This window comes from Callospermophilus lateralis, chromosome 12, assembly GCF_048772815.1.
Source record: "Callospermophilus lateralis isolate mCalLat2 chromosome 12, mCalLat2.hap1, whole genome shotgun sequence".
In the NCBI taxonomy this organism is placed as follows: Eukaryota; Metazoa; Chordata; class Mammalia; order Rodentia; family Sciuridae; genus Callospermophilus; species Callospermophilus lateralis.
In genome coordinates, this window is record NC_135316.1 from 25,791,819 (window position 1) to 25,811,285 (window position 19,467).

General features: G+C 39.7%; 2 protein-coding genes and 1 non-coding gene across 4 annotated transcripts in view; 2 read left to right on the forward strand and 1 right to left on the reverse strand.

The window, feature by feature from the left end:
• Positions 1 to 11,391, reverse strand: part of LOC143411820 (dual specificity tyrosine-phosphorylation-regulated kinase 4-like) — a 51,162-nt gene extending 39,771 nt beyond the window's left edge. Inside the window, exon 1 of the mRNA XM_077110704.1 lies at positions 11,053 to 11,391. Coding sequence (XP_076966819.1) covers positions 11,053 to 11,391 — 339 coding nt within the window. The remainder of the gene's footprint in view (positions 1 to 11,052) is intronic.
• Positions 11,392 to 11,442: 51 nt separating this feature from the next.
• The window catches only part of Mphosph8 (M-phase phosphoprotein 8), a 43,168-nt gene continuing 35,143 nt past the window's right edge, over positions 11,443 to 19,467 (forward strand). For both annotated transcript variants that reach the window (XM_076872704.2, XM_076872703.2), the window contains exon 1: positions 11,443 to 11,740. In XM_076872704.2, coding sequence (XP_076728819.2) covers positions 11,516 to 11,740 — 225 coding nt within the window. In that variant the 5' untranslated portion in view covers positions 11,443 to 11,515. The remainder of the gene's footprint in view (positions 11,741 to 19,467) is intronic.
• Trnaa-cgc (transfer RNA alanine (anticodon CGC)) lies at positions 15,465 to 15,536 on the forward strand. The gene has a single exon. It is a non-coding gene; the product is annotated as a tRNA-Ala (tRNA).

A 19,467-nucleotide genomic window follows, 5' to 3' on the forward strand; every position in this document is an offset into this window, starting at 1 on the left:
TCACCTTTTATTCATGCTTAATTGAGTCCAGGAGGGCTACAGAACTGTGAGGAGTCTAGCAGATGGAAGAGTTGCTAGTCAGCTAGGGAATCTGCATGAGTTTTCACATATTCTTTGATGAGTTCATTAGATGATTCAGACACTGTTCTCCCAAAGTTCCTTAGTTCCTTGGTGACTTGGAGTAAAACAGGGACAATGGGATGGAAAACAGACTTGAGAGTTGATGAAATATGGAGGCTGCTCAGGATAAAGGAGAGCATGGAGTCAGGGGTTTTCCAGATTTCTGGCTTGATGGTTGTTGCCAGGGGGCAAAATTGCGATGTATGCAGTCAAGGGGAGAAATAAAGAATGTCCATAGGCTTCTGCCCCTTTCAATGCTTTATTCTCTCAAATTACTCAATACAGTTTCACTCTATAGGTTCTTAATCAAGAAAACAACAATCCTTAATGCTAGGCACTGCAATAGACATAATCAATTCACAGCAAACAATTCTAGATTAAATCTAAGCACTGCAAAACACACTTAATCATGATAGGCTAATGACACACATGCCCTCTGCCTGCTAAGTTCAAATGTCTTAAGTCTTAGGCTTTATGTCCAGCAGATGCACACTCACTGAGACTGCGGTGATCAGGTCCAGAACTAAGGCAGGCTTTTCCTGGTATGGCGTGGATGACCGGTTGAGGAGCGGGTCATAGGGAGAAGTTGCAGCTCTCACCAAGGTCCAGACGAGGCGGTAGAGTTTGAGAGTGGTGAGGATCACACAGAGAAACCATGACGCGTGATGGGATGTCAGGTTCTCATCAGGCTCTCCAGCTTGAGGGCATCCTTGTTTCAGCTGGCTGAATCTCTGTTCATTTGCACTATTATTTATACTAAATTTGGGGTTTTTTTAACCCCCCCTCTTTCAATCCTTATCAGCTATCATGGATTTCTCAGTGACATCATTTACCCTGGGGTCAGAAACATCTGATCTGGTGGTCTCCACCCTGATCTTCTCAACTTTCCCTGTTATCATGTGAGGACAGCCTGCCAGGGGCTCTATTTACCAGGGTGAGGGGAAGTAACTTGTTTGAGGCCATATTGGAGGGCTCTCTTGGATGTGCCTGGTGAGACTGCAGGTTTCAAACTGGAGTTTTTTAAAGATAGAATTGCTTGGGCTCAGGCCTAAGGCCATTCTAACAATGGTGTTGCAGACTTCATTCCAGAGGCCTTTCAGAAACCTCTTCTGAAGTCACAGCATCACAAGAATAACTTCCCAGTTTCTTAAAATGGTAGAGAGGAGGTTATAATATGTTATTCTATTCCCTCTGGCCTGAAAAAATGATGTGAGGAAAATGGATGTGCTTTCTTCTCTTCACCCTAACTGTGGCAATCCATCTCACCAGTCCTCTCATTATCAGCAAAGCCTCAGACCAAAGAGGATCCGGTGTCAGCAATCCATTCTCTTCACTTCAGGGAAATATACAACCCTCCAAGTATCCTCGTGTGTCTCTTGCAGCTCACCTGGTGCCTAATGCCCCAGGTCTGGCTTGATTAATACAGTTTCAGAGGGTTTAGTCCATAGATAGCTTGCTCCATTCCTCGGGACTCAAGGTGATGCAGAACATCATGGAGGAAGAATGTGGCAGAGGGAAGCAGCTTAGATAATGATCAGAAGGCAGAGATCAATTTTTTTTTTTTAAGAATCAAGGTTTTTTTTAATAACTTTATTTTATTTATTTATTTATTTACTTTTTTGTGGTACTGAGGATTGAACCCAGGGCCTTGCACGTGCAAGGCGAGCACTCTACAGCTGAGCCGCGACCCCAGCCCACAGGGATCAATTTAAATGTTATTTTCCTGTGTGTGTGTGTGTTGGGGGATGGGGGTACTGGAGATTTAACCCAGGGGTGCTCCATAGTAGGCAAGTAAAGACTTTACTACCAGCCTTTTAAAATTTTTATTTAACTTTTTGTTGTTGTGTTTCCAGTATTAGGAATTGAACCCAGGGGTGCCTTACCAATAAGCTACATTCCCATACCTTTTTGTTTTTGATTTTGAGACAGGGTCTCTATAAATTGCTAAGGCTGGCCTTGAACTTGCAATCTTTCTGTCTCAGCCTCCCCCGTCACTGGGATTACATGCATGCACCAGCACACCAACCTATTTCACTTTTAAAGAACAAGATTAACCTACATTTTGATGTTGTCTGAAGGCCATCTAATGTCCTGGATTTTGTAAATCTAGAAAAAAGTTACAACTTGTATCTTTTCAATTGCTTTTCCCAGGAATAACTAACCTCATACTTAATCATTAAGATAAAAAAAGGTATGTTGGCTAGCACAGTGACACACACCTGTAATCCCAGCAACTCGGAAGGCTAAGGCAGGAAGATCTTGAATTCAAAATTAACTTCAACAATTTAGCAAGGCCCCAAGTAACAGTGAGATCCTGTCTCAAAATAAAATTTAAAAAATGGTTGGGGATGTGGCTCAGTGGTTAAGCGACCCTGGGTTTAACGGTCAATCACTTGTATATATATATATATATATATATATATATATATAAATAAAAATCTGGGGATGTAGTTCAATGGTATATGGTACTAGGATTATAGTGTTGCCACACCTGGCCATGTATGTCTTTTTTTGATTGTTTGGTTTTTGGTTGTTGTTTGTTTTTGTTGTTTTGTTTGAGCACCCCTGGATCCAACCCCCAGTACAAAAAAAGATACAAAAGGCAACATTTGCTGGAAAACAGGGGGATAGTAAATGACAACAGTTTTAACCCATTCAGTGACTTCAACCAGAGGTATCATCTACAGCCAAGCTAGTGGGAAACAAATATCCTCCAAAATTAATGATTTTTTAAGCAAGTAAATCTGGGGTAAGGGGTCCCTTTAGGTTTTCCCTTGATTATTCTGTCACATCATATGTATATATACATACAAAATGTCATATGTGTATATACATGTACTTTTGTTATTCTGTGGTGCCAGGGATTGAACCCAGGACTTACAGATGCTAGGCAAGTGTTCTGCCACTGAGCTACACCGGAGCCTATATTTGCATCTTATGCTTAACAGTATATTTGTCATTCAACCATATTATTGTTATTGATCACTCACAAAAATTTATTTATTCTGTGGATTTAATATTTAATTACTGCATTTATTGATTCTATGAATGGGTGCAGTTGTAGTTTCCATTTTGGGGGTATTGTAAATAGTGCTACTCTGAGCATTCTTGTAAGAAGAATGGCTGTCTTTTGAAATTTATTCATATATATTTTTATGGAGTACTGGAGATTGAACCCAGAGTCTTGCACATGCTAGGCAAGCACTCTCACTGAGCTGTATCTCCAGCCTTTTTATTTTAACAGGGTCTCACTGCGTTAGGAAGGCTGGCTTTGAATTTGTGATCATCCTGCCAGGTAGCTGGGATAATAGTGTCGCCACACCTGGCCATGTATGTCTTTCTTTGTTTGTTTTTTGTTTGTTTTTGTTGTTTTGTTTGAGGGATTGAACCCAGGGGCACTTAATCTCTAAATCACATCCCCAGCCCTGTTTTTATTTTTTATTTGAGACAGGGTCTCACTCATATGCTGAGGCTGGCCTCAAACTGGGATTCTTCTTCCCCACCCTGCCAAATTGCTGGGATTACAGGTGCATTCCTGGCTTCAATTTTTAAATATTTTTAAAATTTTTAATTAATATTTTGCAGTGCCAGGAATTAAGCTCAGGGCCTTATACTTTCTAGGCTAATGCTCTACCATTGAGACATAACTCTAGCCCTATAGTTATTTTTTATATCTTTTGAATAATATGATAGAATTAATAATGATACATACCAGTATTATACGTCTACATTATTCTCTATTTCTCCATATATGCACCTTTACCAGAGAGCTTTATAGTTTCATTGCTTTCATGTTTTCTCTAGCATCCTTTTATTTCAATTTGAAGGACTCTTTTTAGTATTTATTGTTGGGCAGATCTAGTGATGATGGACTTAGCTGTTGTTTATCTTGGAAAAGTCTTGAATTTGTGATCTTCCTGCCTCTGCCTTCCTGCCTTCTTCTCCTCCTTCTTTTCCTTCTCCTCTTTTTCTTCTTCTCCTTCTCCTTTTTCTCCTCTTCTTCCTCCTTCTTCCTCTCCACCCTTTCCTCCTCCCCTTCTCTTCCTCCTATTTTTTTGGAACTAGGGATTTATCCAGGGGCACTTTACCACTGAGCTATATCCCCAGCCATTTTTATTTTTTAATTTTGAGACAGGATCTTGCTAAATTGGTTAGTGCCTCACTAAATTGCTGAGACTCTCTTTGAGCTTGCGATCCTCCTGCCTCAGCTTCCCAGCTGGGATTGTTATGTGCCACCACACCCAACTACCTTCTTCATTTTTGAGTGACAGTTTTGACAGATATAATATTCTTGGAAGGCAGATTTATTGAATTTTTTGTTCTCAATAAAATATTGTTGAATATGTTATTCTGTACTCTCTGGCCTGTTAGGTTTTTTTTTTCTAAAAAAATCTGTCGATAATCTTACAGGATTTCCTTTCATATGAGTTCTCATAACATTGAGTCACTTTTTTTCTCGCTGCTTTCAATATTCTCCTTGAACTTTTTGACAGTTTAATTATAATATACCTCTGTATGAATATTTTTGAACTTATCAGAATTGGATTTTACTGAGCTTCTTGAATTTCTATGCCCATTTCTATCCTCATATTTAGAAAGGTTTGGCTTTTATTTATTTTAGTATGCCATGCTTTATTTCATTCTTCTTCTGATACTTCCATAATGTACATATTGTTCCAATTGATGGTGTCCCATAAACTTTGTCTCTGTTCACTTGCTTCATTTGTTTTATTTTTATTCCTCTCACTCAGAAATTTCTTTTTCCTTTTTCTTTCCTTCTTTCCCTTATTTTTGTGGTACTGGGGTGTTATAGTTTAGAGTTCCCTAAAATTTGTGTATATGACAATGGAAGAGAGTTCAGAGGTGAAATGACTAGATGATGAGAGTTGTAACCCAATCCGTGGATTAATCACCTGATAATGGATTAGCTGGGTGATAACTGAAGACAGGTAGGGTGTGGATGGAGGAGATAACACTCTCTCTTCCTCTCCTTCCTTCCCCTCCCCCCTCCTTCCTAATTGTCATCTCCTGAGCTGCCTTCCTCCTCCACACCCTCTGCCTCACCTCCAGACCAAAACAATGGAGTCAGCCATCTATGGATAACACCTCTGAAACTGTAAGCCCCAAATAAACTTTCCCTCCTCTATGTTGTTCTTATTGGATCTTTTGGTCATAGTGATGAGAAGCTGATTTAAAAACAGAAATTAGTATTGAGAGTGGGGTCATTGCTGTGACTTACCTGACCATGTGGTTCAAAAGCCTTTGGAGCTAGTTAGAGAGAGGAAGAATTTTGAAAGGTTTAGAGATGTGAGGTGAGAAGATTATAATGTTGTAAGTGGAGTTTAATGGAAAATTCTGGTGGGAGCTCAGACAAAAATGCCACTAGGACTGTGGACAGTAAAGACTGGGATCATGAGGTTTCAAAGGAGGACTCTTTTGGAAATTGGACTAGAAGCTATTTTTGTTAGACTGGCAAATAAATTGTCTACATTTTGGCCATGTCCTGAGACTTTCTGTGAGGCCAGATTTAAGGATGATGAACTGGGCTGGGGATGTGGCTCAAGCGGTAGCGCGCTCGCCTGGCATGCGTGCGGCCCGGGTTCGATTCTCAGCACCACATACAGACAAAGATGTTGTGTCTGCCAAATACTAAAAAAAATAAATATTAAAATTCTCTCTCTCTCCCTCTTTCTCACTCTCTCTCACTCTTTCTTTAAAAAAAAAATAAGGATGATGAACTAATTAAGCTGGTGGAGGCAATTTCAAGGCAGTCTGGAATTTAGGCAGTGCCATGGATAGACCACTCTCTTCTCAGGCTTAAGGGTATAAAAAACACCTGGTTTACACAGGGGTTCTAGGAAGTTGTTTCACTGTGCTCAGCTACACAGGCATTTAAGTGCTGCAGCTGTAGTCCCAGGTGGCTTGGCTACTGCTTAATATGGTGGAAGACCGATAATTACAGCCTTTGAGACAGGAGTCCCCTGTGTTTCTGCTTTGCTAGAATAAACCTTCTTTTTCCTTTTTCTCAAAAAAAAAAATATGGTGGAAGACCAACCTTGGTATCAAATATGTGGTGATAATTCTGAAGGATTGCAGGATGCTAGAGTTAGGAGGTCATGAAGGCTTTCACAGATTTCAAAGGAAGGCTTGAGAGGTCAGGCAAAGTGCAGCAGGGTTGGAATCCCTGAAAGCTGCCCCTGAGAGGGTGATGCAATGAAGATGTGAGAAGGAAGCTGAAGTTGCAGTGACTTGAGACTAAAATATGTCAGTAATGTGGGGCATCAGTCAAGGAAAACTTAAGGAATCAAGCAGAAAAAAGGCAAAACACAGGTTATGTAGGCTGTAACAAGCAAGACCATAGGGGCAGAGCTACAAAAACTCTAGAAAGCATTGTGATGCCATGTGCCCCACATGCTTGACATAGAACTATAGAGCTTGTTTGCCTAGATGAAGTTTGGTCTTGCTTGATACCATTCCTTCTTTCTATGCCCCTATTTCTTTCCTGTGGAATGCAAATGTTTACTCTATGCCATTATTTATTAGATATAGGTAACTTGCTTTTGATTTTTACAGGGGTTCATGCTGAGAGTTTGCCTTCAGTCTCAAAGGAGATTTTGGACTTTACTTTTGGGTAATGCTTAGACTCTTAAAAATGTACTTGGCATGAGGTTTTGGGGGTCAGGGGTGGAATGTTACAGTGTAGATATGAAGTGTCTTCCAAAAGTTCATGTGTGAGATGATGAAAGAAGGTTGGGATGAAATGATGATGAGAGTTATAACCTAATCAGTGAATTAATCCCCTAATAAGAATTAACTGGGAGGTAGCTGAAGGCAGGTAGAGTGTGGATGGAGGAGAAAGGTCACTGGTGGCATGCCCCTTTGGGAGTTATACTTTGAATGGAGCGCAAGCTTGAGCTCTCCTGCTCTTGCTCTCTCTATATGTATCTCTCCTTCCTGATTGCCATCTTCTGAACTGCTTTACTCCTCCACGCCCTCTGCCATGATGTTCTGCCTCACCTCCAGATCAGAGCAATGGCGTCAACCATCTATGGATAACACCTCTGAAACTGTGAGCATCAAATAAACTTTCCCTCCTCTATGTTGTTCTTGTCAGGTATTTTGGTCATAGCAATGAGAAAGCTGACTAAAACATGGGGATTAAACCCAGGGTGTTCTATCTCTGTTTTGTTTGTTTGTTTTGAGGCTGTTCTTGAACTTATGATCTTTCTTTCAGACTTCCAAGTAGCTGGGATTATTGGTATATACCACTGCATCTGGTTTACTCAATAATTTCAATTATTCAAATTATTTCAATTATTCAAAAATTAAATTACTCAAATCTGTCTTTAGGTTCACTGAGTCTTTTGCTTGGTCAGGCCTTTTTTTGAACCACTTTAGTGAATTTTTTCATTCAGTTATTGTATTCTTCTGCTCCAGAATTTGTTTAGTTCTTTCTTTTTTCTTTTTTTTTCTTTTTTTTCTCTTTAGAGAGAGAGAGAGAATTTTTTTTAATATTTATTTTTTAGTTTTCGGTGGACACAACATCTTTGTATGTGGTGCTGAGGATCGAACCCAGGCCACATGCATGCCAGGCGAGCACGCTACCGCTTGAGCCCTGTTTAGTTCTTTCTTGTAGTTTGTTCCTTTATTGACATTTTGATTTTGCACAGACATTGTTTTCTAATTTTGTTTAGTTATCTGGTTCTCTTTTAGCTCACTAAACATATTGAAGATGGTTATTATGGAGTCTTCGTCAGATAATTCATGGAACTGCATTTCTTTGGACTAGTTTCTGGAAAATTATGTAAGTATGTTATGTACTGGGGATTAAACTCAGGGCCTCACACATAGTAGTCAAGCGTTCTACTATTGAGCTACATCCCCATCCCTGAGATTTATTTTGTTCCTTTTATGGGGCCATGTCTCCCTAGTTTTTTTAAAGCCTACTAATCATTTAAGATTTAGAAATCTGAAAAAATAGTCACTTCTCCCAGTCTTTTTAGGATGGTTTTGCAAAGGGGATATCTTTGCCAATTAACCCAGGTAGAGATTCTGTAGTTCTTTTCCAGGTTACTCAGGGGATGCACCTCTCTGGGATTGTGTGTATAGTTTCCTAAAGAGATTTATTTGCTTGGTTCTCTTCTAGTGCTCATAATCTCTTGTTCCTCTGGCATCTTGCTAAGGTTCTATAGACCACAAAAAGCCATGCTGCTGCCAGGTGTGGTGGTATATGCCTATAATCCCAGCAGTTTGGGATTCTGAGGCAGGAGGATTGCAAGTTCATAGCCAGCCTCAGCAATTTAGTGAGGCCCTAAGCAACTCAGTGAGGGCTGGGGATATGGCTCAGTGGTTAAGTTTGAGCAACCCTGGATTCAATATCTGGATTGGAAAAAAAAAGCAGGGCTACTCACCTTTGTTCTCAGTGGCCCCAACCTGGCCTCCAAATCCCTATTCCCATCAGCACTTCAAGTCCAGAAAGACTGAAACCTACTCTTCAGACAAACCCTGGTACCCAAAACAGCATAAACATTGGATTCATGGTTCCTTCTTCTCCTACTCTGCCAAAGGAAAAGATATCAGACAAGACAGGAATCTGGAAATTTCTCTCAATTACACTGAAGCAGGTTCCTCTCACTGACTTAACTAAATTCATTTTGTTTCTCTGATCCATTTGGTCTCTCTGACCCCGTCTTGAGTTTTAACTTGTTTCCTTTTTCTTTTTGAGTTCTTCTGAGTCATATTTTCCTGTACTTACCTTGGATTCCAAGACCAGTGCACCTGGATTGATGAAAATCTTATGACAAAAGACTAAAACTACTTTCCAAGTAACAGCAACCTTCTTAGTGCCAATAAATCACCTCATGTCTAATCCTGACTGCTTGATCAAGATTGCACATTTTGTCAGTTCTACAAACACTCAACCTTTGCCTTTGTTTTCCTCTTTCATAAAGCCTCAAAGTTAGTTCCTTGAAGACATTAGGTAATTAGACCTCTCTGTTCTTCTCATTGCAGGCACACTAAAGAATAAAGCTTCTTTCTTGTCCTTACCACCACTTGACTCTTCAACTGGTTTTCTGGGATGGGTGGCTGAGCCTGGTCTGTTGCCCTAACTCCAGGAAAAACACGAGAGTGCTGGGAAGTGGTTAGAGTAACAAAGAATCCTTGTCAACCACTTTTCAGGTTCTTCTGAACCCTTTTCTCAAGTAAACCTTGTCCTTTGGGCTTCTGTGTTCATCTTTGAATCCCCAGCCTTTGTGTGTTTGTGTGGTGCTAGGGATTGAACCCAGGGGCACTTAACCACTGAGCTACATCCCCAGATTTTTATTTTTTATTTTAAGACAGGTTCTCACTAAGTTGCTGAGGCTTGAGTTGAACTCTATCTTCCTGCCTCAGCCTCCTGAGTCTCTTGGATAGCAGGCATGCACTACTGCACATTGCACATTGTGCTACCCCACATTCTGGATTTGTCTGATTGTATTTCCTTTTCCTTTTTCTCTTTTATCACATAATCTCATAATCAGTAATAAAGGTTTGAGGAGATCAAGGATCAACATTATTTTGAACAGAAGTTGTGTAATCTAGTTCAACTTTTACTAATGCTAATAGTCAATAGGTTTTCCATGAGGAGTTAGGTTTCCCTTACAACTAACAAGTAATCTGTGGAGATGCTTAGGTACCCCGCAAATATTCAGTTCCTCAACAACCATTCACCTACAAGTTTGGTTCCCTGGATTTTTGCTCGCAATGCTGGGGATCAAGCCAGTGAATTACACCCTCCAGTCCCCCTATTTTTTCATGCAATATTGTGATTTCCTAATTCAAACTTTTCTTCTACTCTTATTTACTGGAATTTTTCTGTAAAAATTAGTTTTCTCACAACAACTAATTGTTATTTGGTTATATTTTTTACAAAATCTAAATGTTGGAATTGTGCATTTTCCATTATTCTGAGGGTCCTGGGAATGCAGAATCAATGCTTTGTTGATTTAAAAAAAAACTTAATTTTAAATTGTAGATGGACACAATACCTTTATTTTATTTATTTATTTTCATGTCGTGCTGAAGATCAAATCCAGAGCCTTACATATGCTAGGCAAGTATTCTACCACTAAGCTGTTGATCTTTGTATTTCTATTTCTAATGCCTAATCTTGGTACATAGTATGTGTTTATTAGTCAAACAAATAATAACTAACTCAAAGAGCTAGTGATTCTTTCCAATGGGTTTAGGCTTCAGAGACTTGTCAGTGAGGCCTATCTTGTAAAATTAAGTCCACTGTTCAAAGAAATATAAATTAAAACAAACAACAATAATAAAAACTTGCTACCACAAAGACTTCAATTATTTGAATTTCAAAGTGATAAGAATATTTTATCCATATGTGGATTTTCCTAGCAGTGTTTTTGCTTTGGGTGGCTACCAATTATTCATATTCTGAACATATCCTTTTAGTTTTCATTTAATTAAATTGTTTTATATTGGTACTGGGGATTAAACCCAGGGGTGCTTAATCACTGAATCACATCCCCATCCCCTTTTATAATTTTTTATTTTGAGACAGAGTCTAAGTTGCTCAGAGTCTCCCTAATTTGCTAAGGCTGGCTTTGAACTCCTCCAGTCTCAGTCTCAGACTCATGAGCATTTGGGATTACAGGCCAGCGCCACTGTGCCCGGCTATTTTATTTTCAATAATAATAAAAAGCACTAGAACTTGGGAAATAAATGCTCTTTAGTTCAACAAATGTCCTTATCTTTTAAATAATACTCATTAGAAGTGAATAAACAATACTCATTGAAACATACCAGCTCTGAGTTATAGCTAATAGAGTACTGACACCTTGTTAACCAATCCAAAACCATATATATTTATCTATATATGTGCTTGTGTATATATGTATTTGTATATACATATGTATGTACACACACACACACGTTCCGACATCCGTTCGGTCCTGCTGGGGTGTGACAGCAGGCTGGGACCAAGAAAGGGGCAGCCACTTCCAAGCGTCTGCGCCTGGGACGTCCTTTCCGACAAGTCTGTACCGGTGGGTCTCCCCCGCAAACCCACACCCTCTCACCTCCTTCTCTAACCCCCTCAAGCCCGCGCGCTGTCGCAGTCCCTCCCAATCCCCTCCCCCAAACAGCGTTTTTCCGCCCCGGGCGCCCAGCCACCCGCCCACCAGCTTCCCGTAGGCTGTGCTGGCCTCTGGCGCGCCCGCCTTTACCCGATTGGTTACTGCATGTGTCACTCCGGGGCTTGGAGTCCACCATTGGCTGGTTTTCCTCACGGCCGCGTCACGCCGCCTAGGTGGATTAGGGCCGAGTGCGGGGCGCTAGGATCAGTAAGAGTGTATGTCGCAGTCGGTTTTCCACCGCGGTTTACAGGGGTCCTAGGATGGCGGCGCTACCGCCCATGCCGGTTGCAGAGGGTGCGATTGTGACCGTAGTACCGGGTGCCGACAGCTGTGGTGAGTCACCTGAAGTCGAAGGAGAAGGAGTTGGAGTAGCGGGCGAAGAGAAGGACTCATCCACGAGAGGAGCGGAGGCCTTTGGGGACAGCGAGGAGGACGGGGAAGATGTTTTCGAGGTGGAGAAGATCCTGGACATGAAGACCGAGGGGGTATGTGGTAGGGGGCACGTGGAGGGGAAAATAGGCGTGAGGATCTGCACTGGGAGAAGCGTCGTGGCGTGAGGGTTTGGGCGAGGAAGATGGGGAGGGGTCCTGCTTGAAGCTCTGGTTGCAGGGAGGACACGAAAGTAGGTCCAGACCTGAAGGGAAGGGTCGTGAGGATCGAGAAGGGAGTCCTGGCTTGAGGTTTGGATAGGGAGGATGGGACTTGGATGGAGAGGGAGTCCTGGTGTGTGGAGCCGTTTGGGGAGGACTGGGAGGGATCCTGACCTGGTGGACAGTGCGGGAGAGTAGAAAGGGAGGGTGGGGAGCTCCGGGGCCCTGCAGGGGAGGACTACAGCTGGAAACACCAGCTGTGCGGACCCAAAACCGGAGGAGAGGAGGAACAAGACCGTCTGAGCTAAACACAAGCATGAAATATCATGATAGAAAGCAGAATGATATCCCCGGACTCTTCGGGCCACGTTGGTGAAGGGTGCTTCAGGAAGTTTTAAGTGTTCTTTTGGCAGAAGAGATAATGCAGTTTGGGATGTGATGGGTAAGGATCACAAGGGTGCAGATGACTGGTAGGACTTAATGTTGTCACCAGTATTCAGGTTCACGGGGCTCCTGCTGTCTGCTACAAAGGAGTGATCGTGAAAAATAATGCTGCTTTTCTTAGCCATTCCATCGTCCCCGTGTTTTCTGAAACCAGAATCCATTCTCTGGCTTAAAATCTTAGGGAATTCCCAGTTGTCCTCGAATAAAACCCCAGTGTCACCAAGAGGGTGACATTACAAACACCTTTTGTGCACTGAAGTTCTCCTAGCCTGGACTGTTATTTTTCATCTCTTGGTGATCCTTCTCATTCTTTCAAAGTTCATTTCTATTTAAAAGCCTTTTTTGACGGATTCCTGCAGAGTGAGGTGCTTTCTCATCTCTGCCTTTGTTCTTCCTTGTCTGTTAAGGCATTTAAGGTATTATCCTTTATATGTTTTGTCTGTCCTGCTCTAGATTTTGGGCTTTTTAAATCTGGGGGATAGCCAGGCACAGTGGTGTTGCATGCCTGTAATCCCAGTGGCTAAAAAGCTGAGGCAGGAAGATCATTAGTTCAAAGCCAGCTTCAGCAACTGGGAAGTGCAAAGCACCTCAGCATAGACTCTGTCTCTAAATAAAATACAAAATAGGATTGGGGATGTGGCTCAGTGGTTGAATACCCCTGAGTTCAATCCTGGGTACTACCCCCCGCCAAAAAAAGAAAACTGGGGGATAGCCAGCCTGCCAGTGTGTAATCCCAGCATCTCAGGCGCGTGAGGCAGGAGGACAAATTCAAAGTCAGCCTCAGCAATTTAGTGAGGCCCTCAGCAACTTAGGGAGACCCTGTTTCAAAATGAAAAATTAAAAGAGCTGGATATGTGGCTCAGTAGTTAAGCTCCCCTGTGTTCAATTCATGGCACACACACACACACCATAAAGAAATTTGGGGAATATATGATTTTTATTAATCTTTGCTAGTTCAATGTCTAGCATGTAAGTAACACACACTGTCTGCTTTGTGTGTATTAAATTTTTAAATGAGAGAACGAATTCTGGGCTTGGGGGAAGAAACACACTGGACAGAGGAAAGCATAGATAATAGGAAAATAACCTGTTTTAGTAGGTAGGTATGAGATGACCAAACACCTTACAGTCGTATTCATCTTCTTGTCTGATGTCTCCCATTTGTCATATGTTGCCTTGTGTTATTTTTTTTTTATCCTTTCAGTCAGCATACATTTTCTATCAACTACTGTATGCCATGTTGTCCTGATGATATAGATATTATTTGGAGCATGCACAGTAGTTGACATTGGAAAGTTCTGTCCAGAGAATTGAAATCTAATATTATTAATATTATCATTGGTTGCAGTGAGTAAAGGTAGGATTTTTTTTTTTTCTTTTTCTCTTATTTTAGTGCTGGGAATTGAACCCGGGGCCTTGTACGTGGTAAGCCTGTGCTTTACCACTGAGATACTCCCAACCAAGATAGAAATATTTTTATGTATAATATCCCCAAAACTATTGTGAGCACCTTAAGATGAGAGGAGGAGCCAATCTGAGGCTGTTTTGGCTAATATTTGATATTAGGAGGGTAATATTTTCAGAAGTAAGATGACACATAGTTTTTTTTTTTTTTAAGAGAGAGAGAGAGAGAGAGAGAAAGAGGGAATTTTTTAATATTTATTTTTCAGTTTTCGGTGGACACTACATCTTTATATTTATGTGGTGCTGAGGATCGAACCCAGCGCCCTGCACATGCCAGGCAAGCATGTTACCGCTTGAGCCACATCCCCAGCCCAACACATAGTTTTTAATTTTGCCAATGTCAATGAATTGTAAGCACTGTATTTTAAGTTTCATCTTTTAGTCTAAAGTAGATGAAACAAAGAAATGTAAAGGTGTAAGGGGGTGGAGGAGAGTTAGACTTTTCTTTTTTTTTTTTAATTTTTTTTTAAGTTGTCAATGAACCTTTATTTTATTTATTATATGTGATGCTGAGAATTGAACCCATTGTCTCACACATGCTAGGCAAGTGCTCTACCACTGAGCTAGAACCCCAGTCCTGAGAGAGACTAAAATGTAAAGTTGAGTTAAAATTCTAGTTCTTAAGACCTTGGATTTTTGGTGCTCTTGTAAATGAGTGGTGTATAAATTGAAAGGTATTAGTTCAACAGAACAGGAAGGTGGCAGTTTTATCTATTATTGCTAAGTGAGCTGGACAATTGGTCAGCCATCTACCTGTTGACAAACTTAAGGGTCCTGAAAGTGGTTCATTAGGCCTTCTTGTAGTCTAAATGTTCGAATTTAATCAGAAACCCAACTGAGTCACTTTTTGCTAATTTATACATTTTATATGTGTATATGTATGTGTGAGTGAGTCTAAACATGTGCGTGTACACTTGGGATCAAATCTGGGGCTTCACAAATTCTAAGCAAGCACTGTACCACTGAACCAGACCCTCTATCCCTATGTGTAATTTTTTTGATTTTTGTGTCTTAGCCTCCCAAGTTACTAGGATTACAGGTGTGTACCACCATGGCCAGTTTATATGTATTATTTTTTTATTGCTAACTGAATGTTTGAATAACCAATCTGAAAACTGGCCATATTCTCAGGAGGCAGAGGCAGGATGATTGCAAGTGGGAAGCCAGTGAAACCCTGTCTCATTGGTAGCTCAATGATAAAACACCCCTGGGTACAATCCCCCAGGCCATAAAGAAAAAAAAAGTTTCAATATGTTTATATGTATACTTCATTGCCACCTGTATGTTATTTATAACTTACTTGGAGTAATAAACAAAGAATAAAAATTCTAATGTAAGAGCAGGAAAAGATGTCACTAAACATTTTAAATTGAGTTGGCATATTCTGTGAATTTATACACAGGATTTATCTATACAATTAAAATTGTATAGATAATTGTAGTACTGTATAAAGTGATGGAAGCAGATTGGACATTCAAGGGAAATTAGGGATTGGCTGAGCAGAGGGGTTGTAATCCCAGGAGAATGGAATAAGGTAAACTAGGGGTCCCATTTGTCACTTTATTGGCCTGCAGACTTGTTTTATTTGACACACTGTTTTTTGTTGTTTTCTGAGATTGAAATTAGCTGCTAACATTTACATTTCAGGAATTTTCACATTAAAAAAATTCTGTATGTGAGGCTTTTCTTAAAAATTGCAAATGGATGGGGTTGGGTTGTGGCTCAGTGGTAGAGCGCTCACCTCGCACGTGAGAGGCCCTGGGTTCAATCCTCAGCACCACATCAAAGAGTAAAATAGAGATATTGTGTTCAATCACAACTAAAAAATAAATATTTTTTTAAAAAATTGCAAATGGTAACAATCGGACTCTTACCCTCTACTTCATCTTGCTCCCCACAGTTCTACAATGCACTATTACTGTCTTCCAGACTTTCTGATCCCTGCCAATTTCATTCATTTATTAACTTCTGGAGAACATAGAGAAGCTCTTGGGAAAAGGGAATGGTAAGAGATTGGAACAGTGCCAGACCACATGTAAAGCTTAATATGGAAAACATTTTATGGATAAAATGGTTCTTCTTTTATACACTTGCCCACACTCTGTGTGCGCACATTTTCTAATAAAAAATTTTAAACAAGGGCTGGGGTTGTGGCTCAGTGGTAGAGCATTTGCCTCGCTTGTGTGAGGCACTGGGTTCGATCCTCAGCACCTCATAAAAACAAAAATAAAGATATTGTTTCCATTTACAACTAAAACAATATTTTTAAAAAAGTTTTAAATGAGAATAAAACACCTAAAATTTAAAGAATATATGTAATATAATTCAAAAATACCTTGGCTGATTTTTCTCTCAAGGAAATGGCTTGTTGAAATCCTTGTGATGAAAACTGGCTTGGAGGAATGGTATTAACATTGAATTTTGGGCTGGGGTTGTAGCTCAGTGGTAGAGCGCTCATCTGGCGTGTGCAGGGCCCTGGGTTCAATCCTCAGCACCACATTAAAAAAAAAAAAATTAATTAAAGGTATTGCCAACTACAACTAAAAAATTAAAAAAACAAACACTGAATTTATATATTTAACCATATCCTTTCCTTTAGTTTATTGTCACCTGTACTTTTTGAGTTTTTAGAAAAATTGAATCTGACGTGTTATGACATATGTCATGTTCTAGTTTCAGTTAAATTGAAATCATTTTTGCATAATAAACTGATACTTTTTCTGATATTTTTATATTATTTAGTAGATAAGGATTATTTTTTAAAATTTTACAACTAGTTCCAGAAATGCCTATTTTTTGGGCTGTCCTAGACATCCAGTCTATTGCAACACTTTACTACTAAACCATATTCCCAGCTCTGTCTGCATTTTTGTTCAATAATATGTTAGTGAGATTAATCTAAATTGTATGAGAGTTATTGTTTCTTTCATTTTCATTAGTGAACAGAATTCTAGTATATGAATGTATTAAAATCTGTCTTAGGGGGGCCACTAGGAATTGAACTCAGGGGCTTTCTACCACTGAGCCACATCCATAGCCTTTTTTATTTTTTTATTTTGAGACAGGATCTCACTAAATTGCCGAGGCTGGCCTGGAACTTTAAATCCTCCTGCCTCAGTTTCCCAACTTTCTGGGATTACAGGTGTGTGCCACTGTGCCCAGCAAGATCTCTTTTCTACTACTATGGGTGGGCATTTGGACAATAGCTTTATTTTTATTGTTTTTTTGTTTTTTAATTTTTTTTTATACCTTTATATTTTATTTACTTTTTTTTTTTTTTTTTTTTTTTTTAACGTGATGTTGAGGATCAAACCCAGGGCCTCACACATGCTGGGCAAGTGCACTACCACTGAGCTACAATTCCAGCCCCTGGGCAATGGTTTTTGACTGTTGTAATGCTAATCATCATTGAACATGTCTCCTAGTATATTGTGCATGTACATTTCTCTAGGAGTGGAATTTCTTGGTCATAGGTATATGTTTATCTTCAGCTTTAAGTGAAAACTGTTTTTGAATATGGTTGTACCAATTTACACTACCACCAGTGGTTGATGAAAATTTTAATTGTACAGTTACATTTTTAACTAGTAGCGGTGGGTATGTAATGGTATTTTCTAGGTTTTGTTTGTGTTTTTATAGATCTTAACATTAGTAATCAATGTTGAAAATATTGAACATCTTCTCTTACATTTATTGTTCAGTTGATTTTCTTCTTTTATGGAGTACTTTTTCAAATCCCTTTTTTACCTGTTTCTTTTTTATTGATTTGTTGGAGACTTTTACATACTCTGAATTCAGTTCTTCCGTATGTTAAAAATCTTGTGTGTGTGTGTGTGTGTGTGTGTGTGTGTGTGTTGGGGGGTACAAAAGGGATTGAACCCAGGGCCTTGAGCATGCCAGACAAGTGCTGTGTTGTTCAGCTATATTCCCCCTAAATAGCTGGAATTACAGGAATGCACCACCTTGTCTTAAAAAAAAAAAATAATAATAATAATAATAATAATTAGGAATGGGGTTGTAGCTCAATGGTAGAGTGCTTGCATAGCATGTGTGAGGCACTGGGTTTGATTCTCAGCACCATATATACATAAATAAATAAATAAATGTCCACTGATAACTAAAATATATTTAAAAAAATTTTTTTTAGTTGTAGATGGACGATACCTTTATTTATTTACTTTTATGTGATGCTGAGATCGAATCCAGTGCTTCACACTTGCTAAGCAGATGCACTACCACTGAGCTACAACCCCAGCCCCTATATATATTTTTTTTAAAAAATAATTAATTTACTTTGTAGTGCTAGGGATGGAAACCTAGACCTTCCTGCTTGGTAGACAAGTGTTTTACCATGGAACCATACTACCCACCCCAAATCTTTCTTGCAGTAATATTTAATCTTAAGACTTGATGTTGAGTACTTTTTGTGTATTTTTGAGAAATCTTTCTGTATCCTACATATTTTCTATGGTTTTCTTTTCTAGGAGCTCTATTTTGCCTTTCACATTTTTGTTTATACTTAACTTAGAAATGATATTCTACATAGTATAATACAGGGGTCAGGTTTTATGAGGAAGTCCTTATTTTTGATTTTTAATAATGCCTTGGAAGTTGTAGGGTAAACATGTCAGTTTCCTTCCAGGGTGTTGTGGTTTGAATATGAGGGATCTGCCAAATGTTCCCATGCTCAGGCAGGAGGTGAAATGATTATGAGACCTGTGACCTGATCAGGTCTATTTAGTCCATTATCTGGATTAATAATTTTATGGACTGACTGGGTGATAACTGTAGGCAGGTGGGATGTAGCTGGAGGAAGTAGGTCTCAGGGAGCATGCCTTAGAAGGCTTTATCTTCTCTGAAACCCATTCCACACCTTCCTCTGCTTCCTGGTTGCCTTGAGATGAGGCAGCTTTCCTCTGATCTACTCTTCCTCCAAAATGTTTTGCCTCATCATAGTCCCAGAGTGATGGAATCAGCTAACCATGAACTAAATCCATGATCCCCAAATAAACTTTTTATTTTTTAAGTTGTTCTTGTCAGGTATTGGTTACAGGGATGAAAAATGGATTAATACATGTGTTAAAAACTTTTGGGATTTTTATTAGGATGTGCATTGAATCTGGATATATTTAAGGTCAGTTTCTTTTCAATAATCTTATACCCTTCTGGGTAGACGTCTTTATAACTTTTTTAAAATTTATTTTTAGTTGTTTGAGAAAGTATTCTTGTGTTGCTCAGGCTGGCCTAAAATTCTCTCTCCTCCTTCCCCAGCCTGTGGAGTAAATGGGATTATACAGTTGTGTTCTGCTGTATCTACCTCATATCATTTTGCCTTTTTTCCATTCTGGGAATTGAACCCAGGGGCTTTCTACCTCTGCATCACATCTCCAGCCCTTTCTATTGTTTATTGTGAGCCAGGATCTTGCTAAGTTTTGATACTGGCCTCCAGCTTACCATTTTCCTAGCTACTGAGTAGCTAGGACTACAGGTGTGCGCCACCACTCCTGGCTTCTGTTTATCTTTATATATATTTTGATAGATGGACACAATACCTTTATTTATTTATATGTGGTGTTGAGGATTGAACCCAGTGCCTCACATACCTAGGCAAGCAATCCACCACTGAGCTACCACCCCAACCCAACTTCTGTTTATCTTTTAAGATTAATTAATTTCAGTTTACTTGAATTTTGGTCAGAGAATTCTCTATGTTA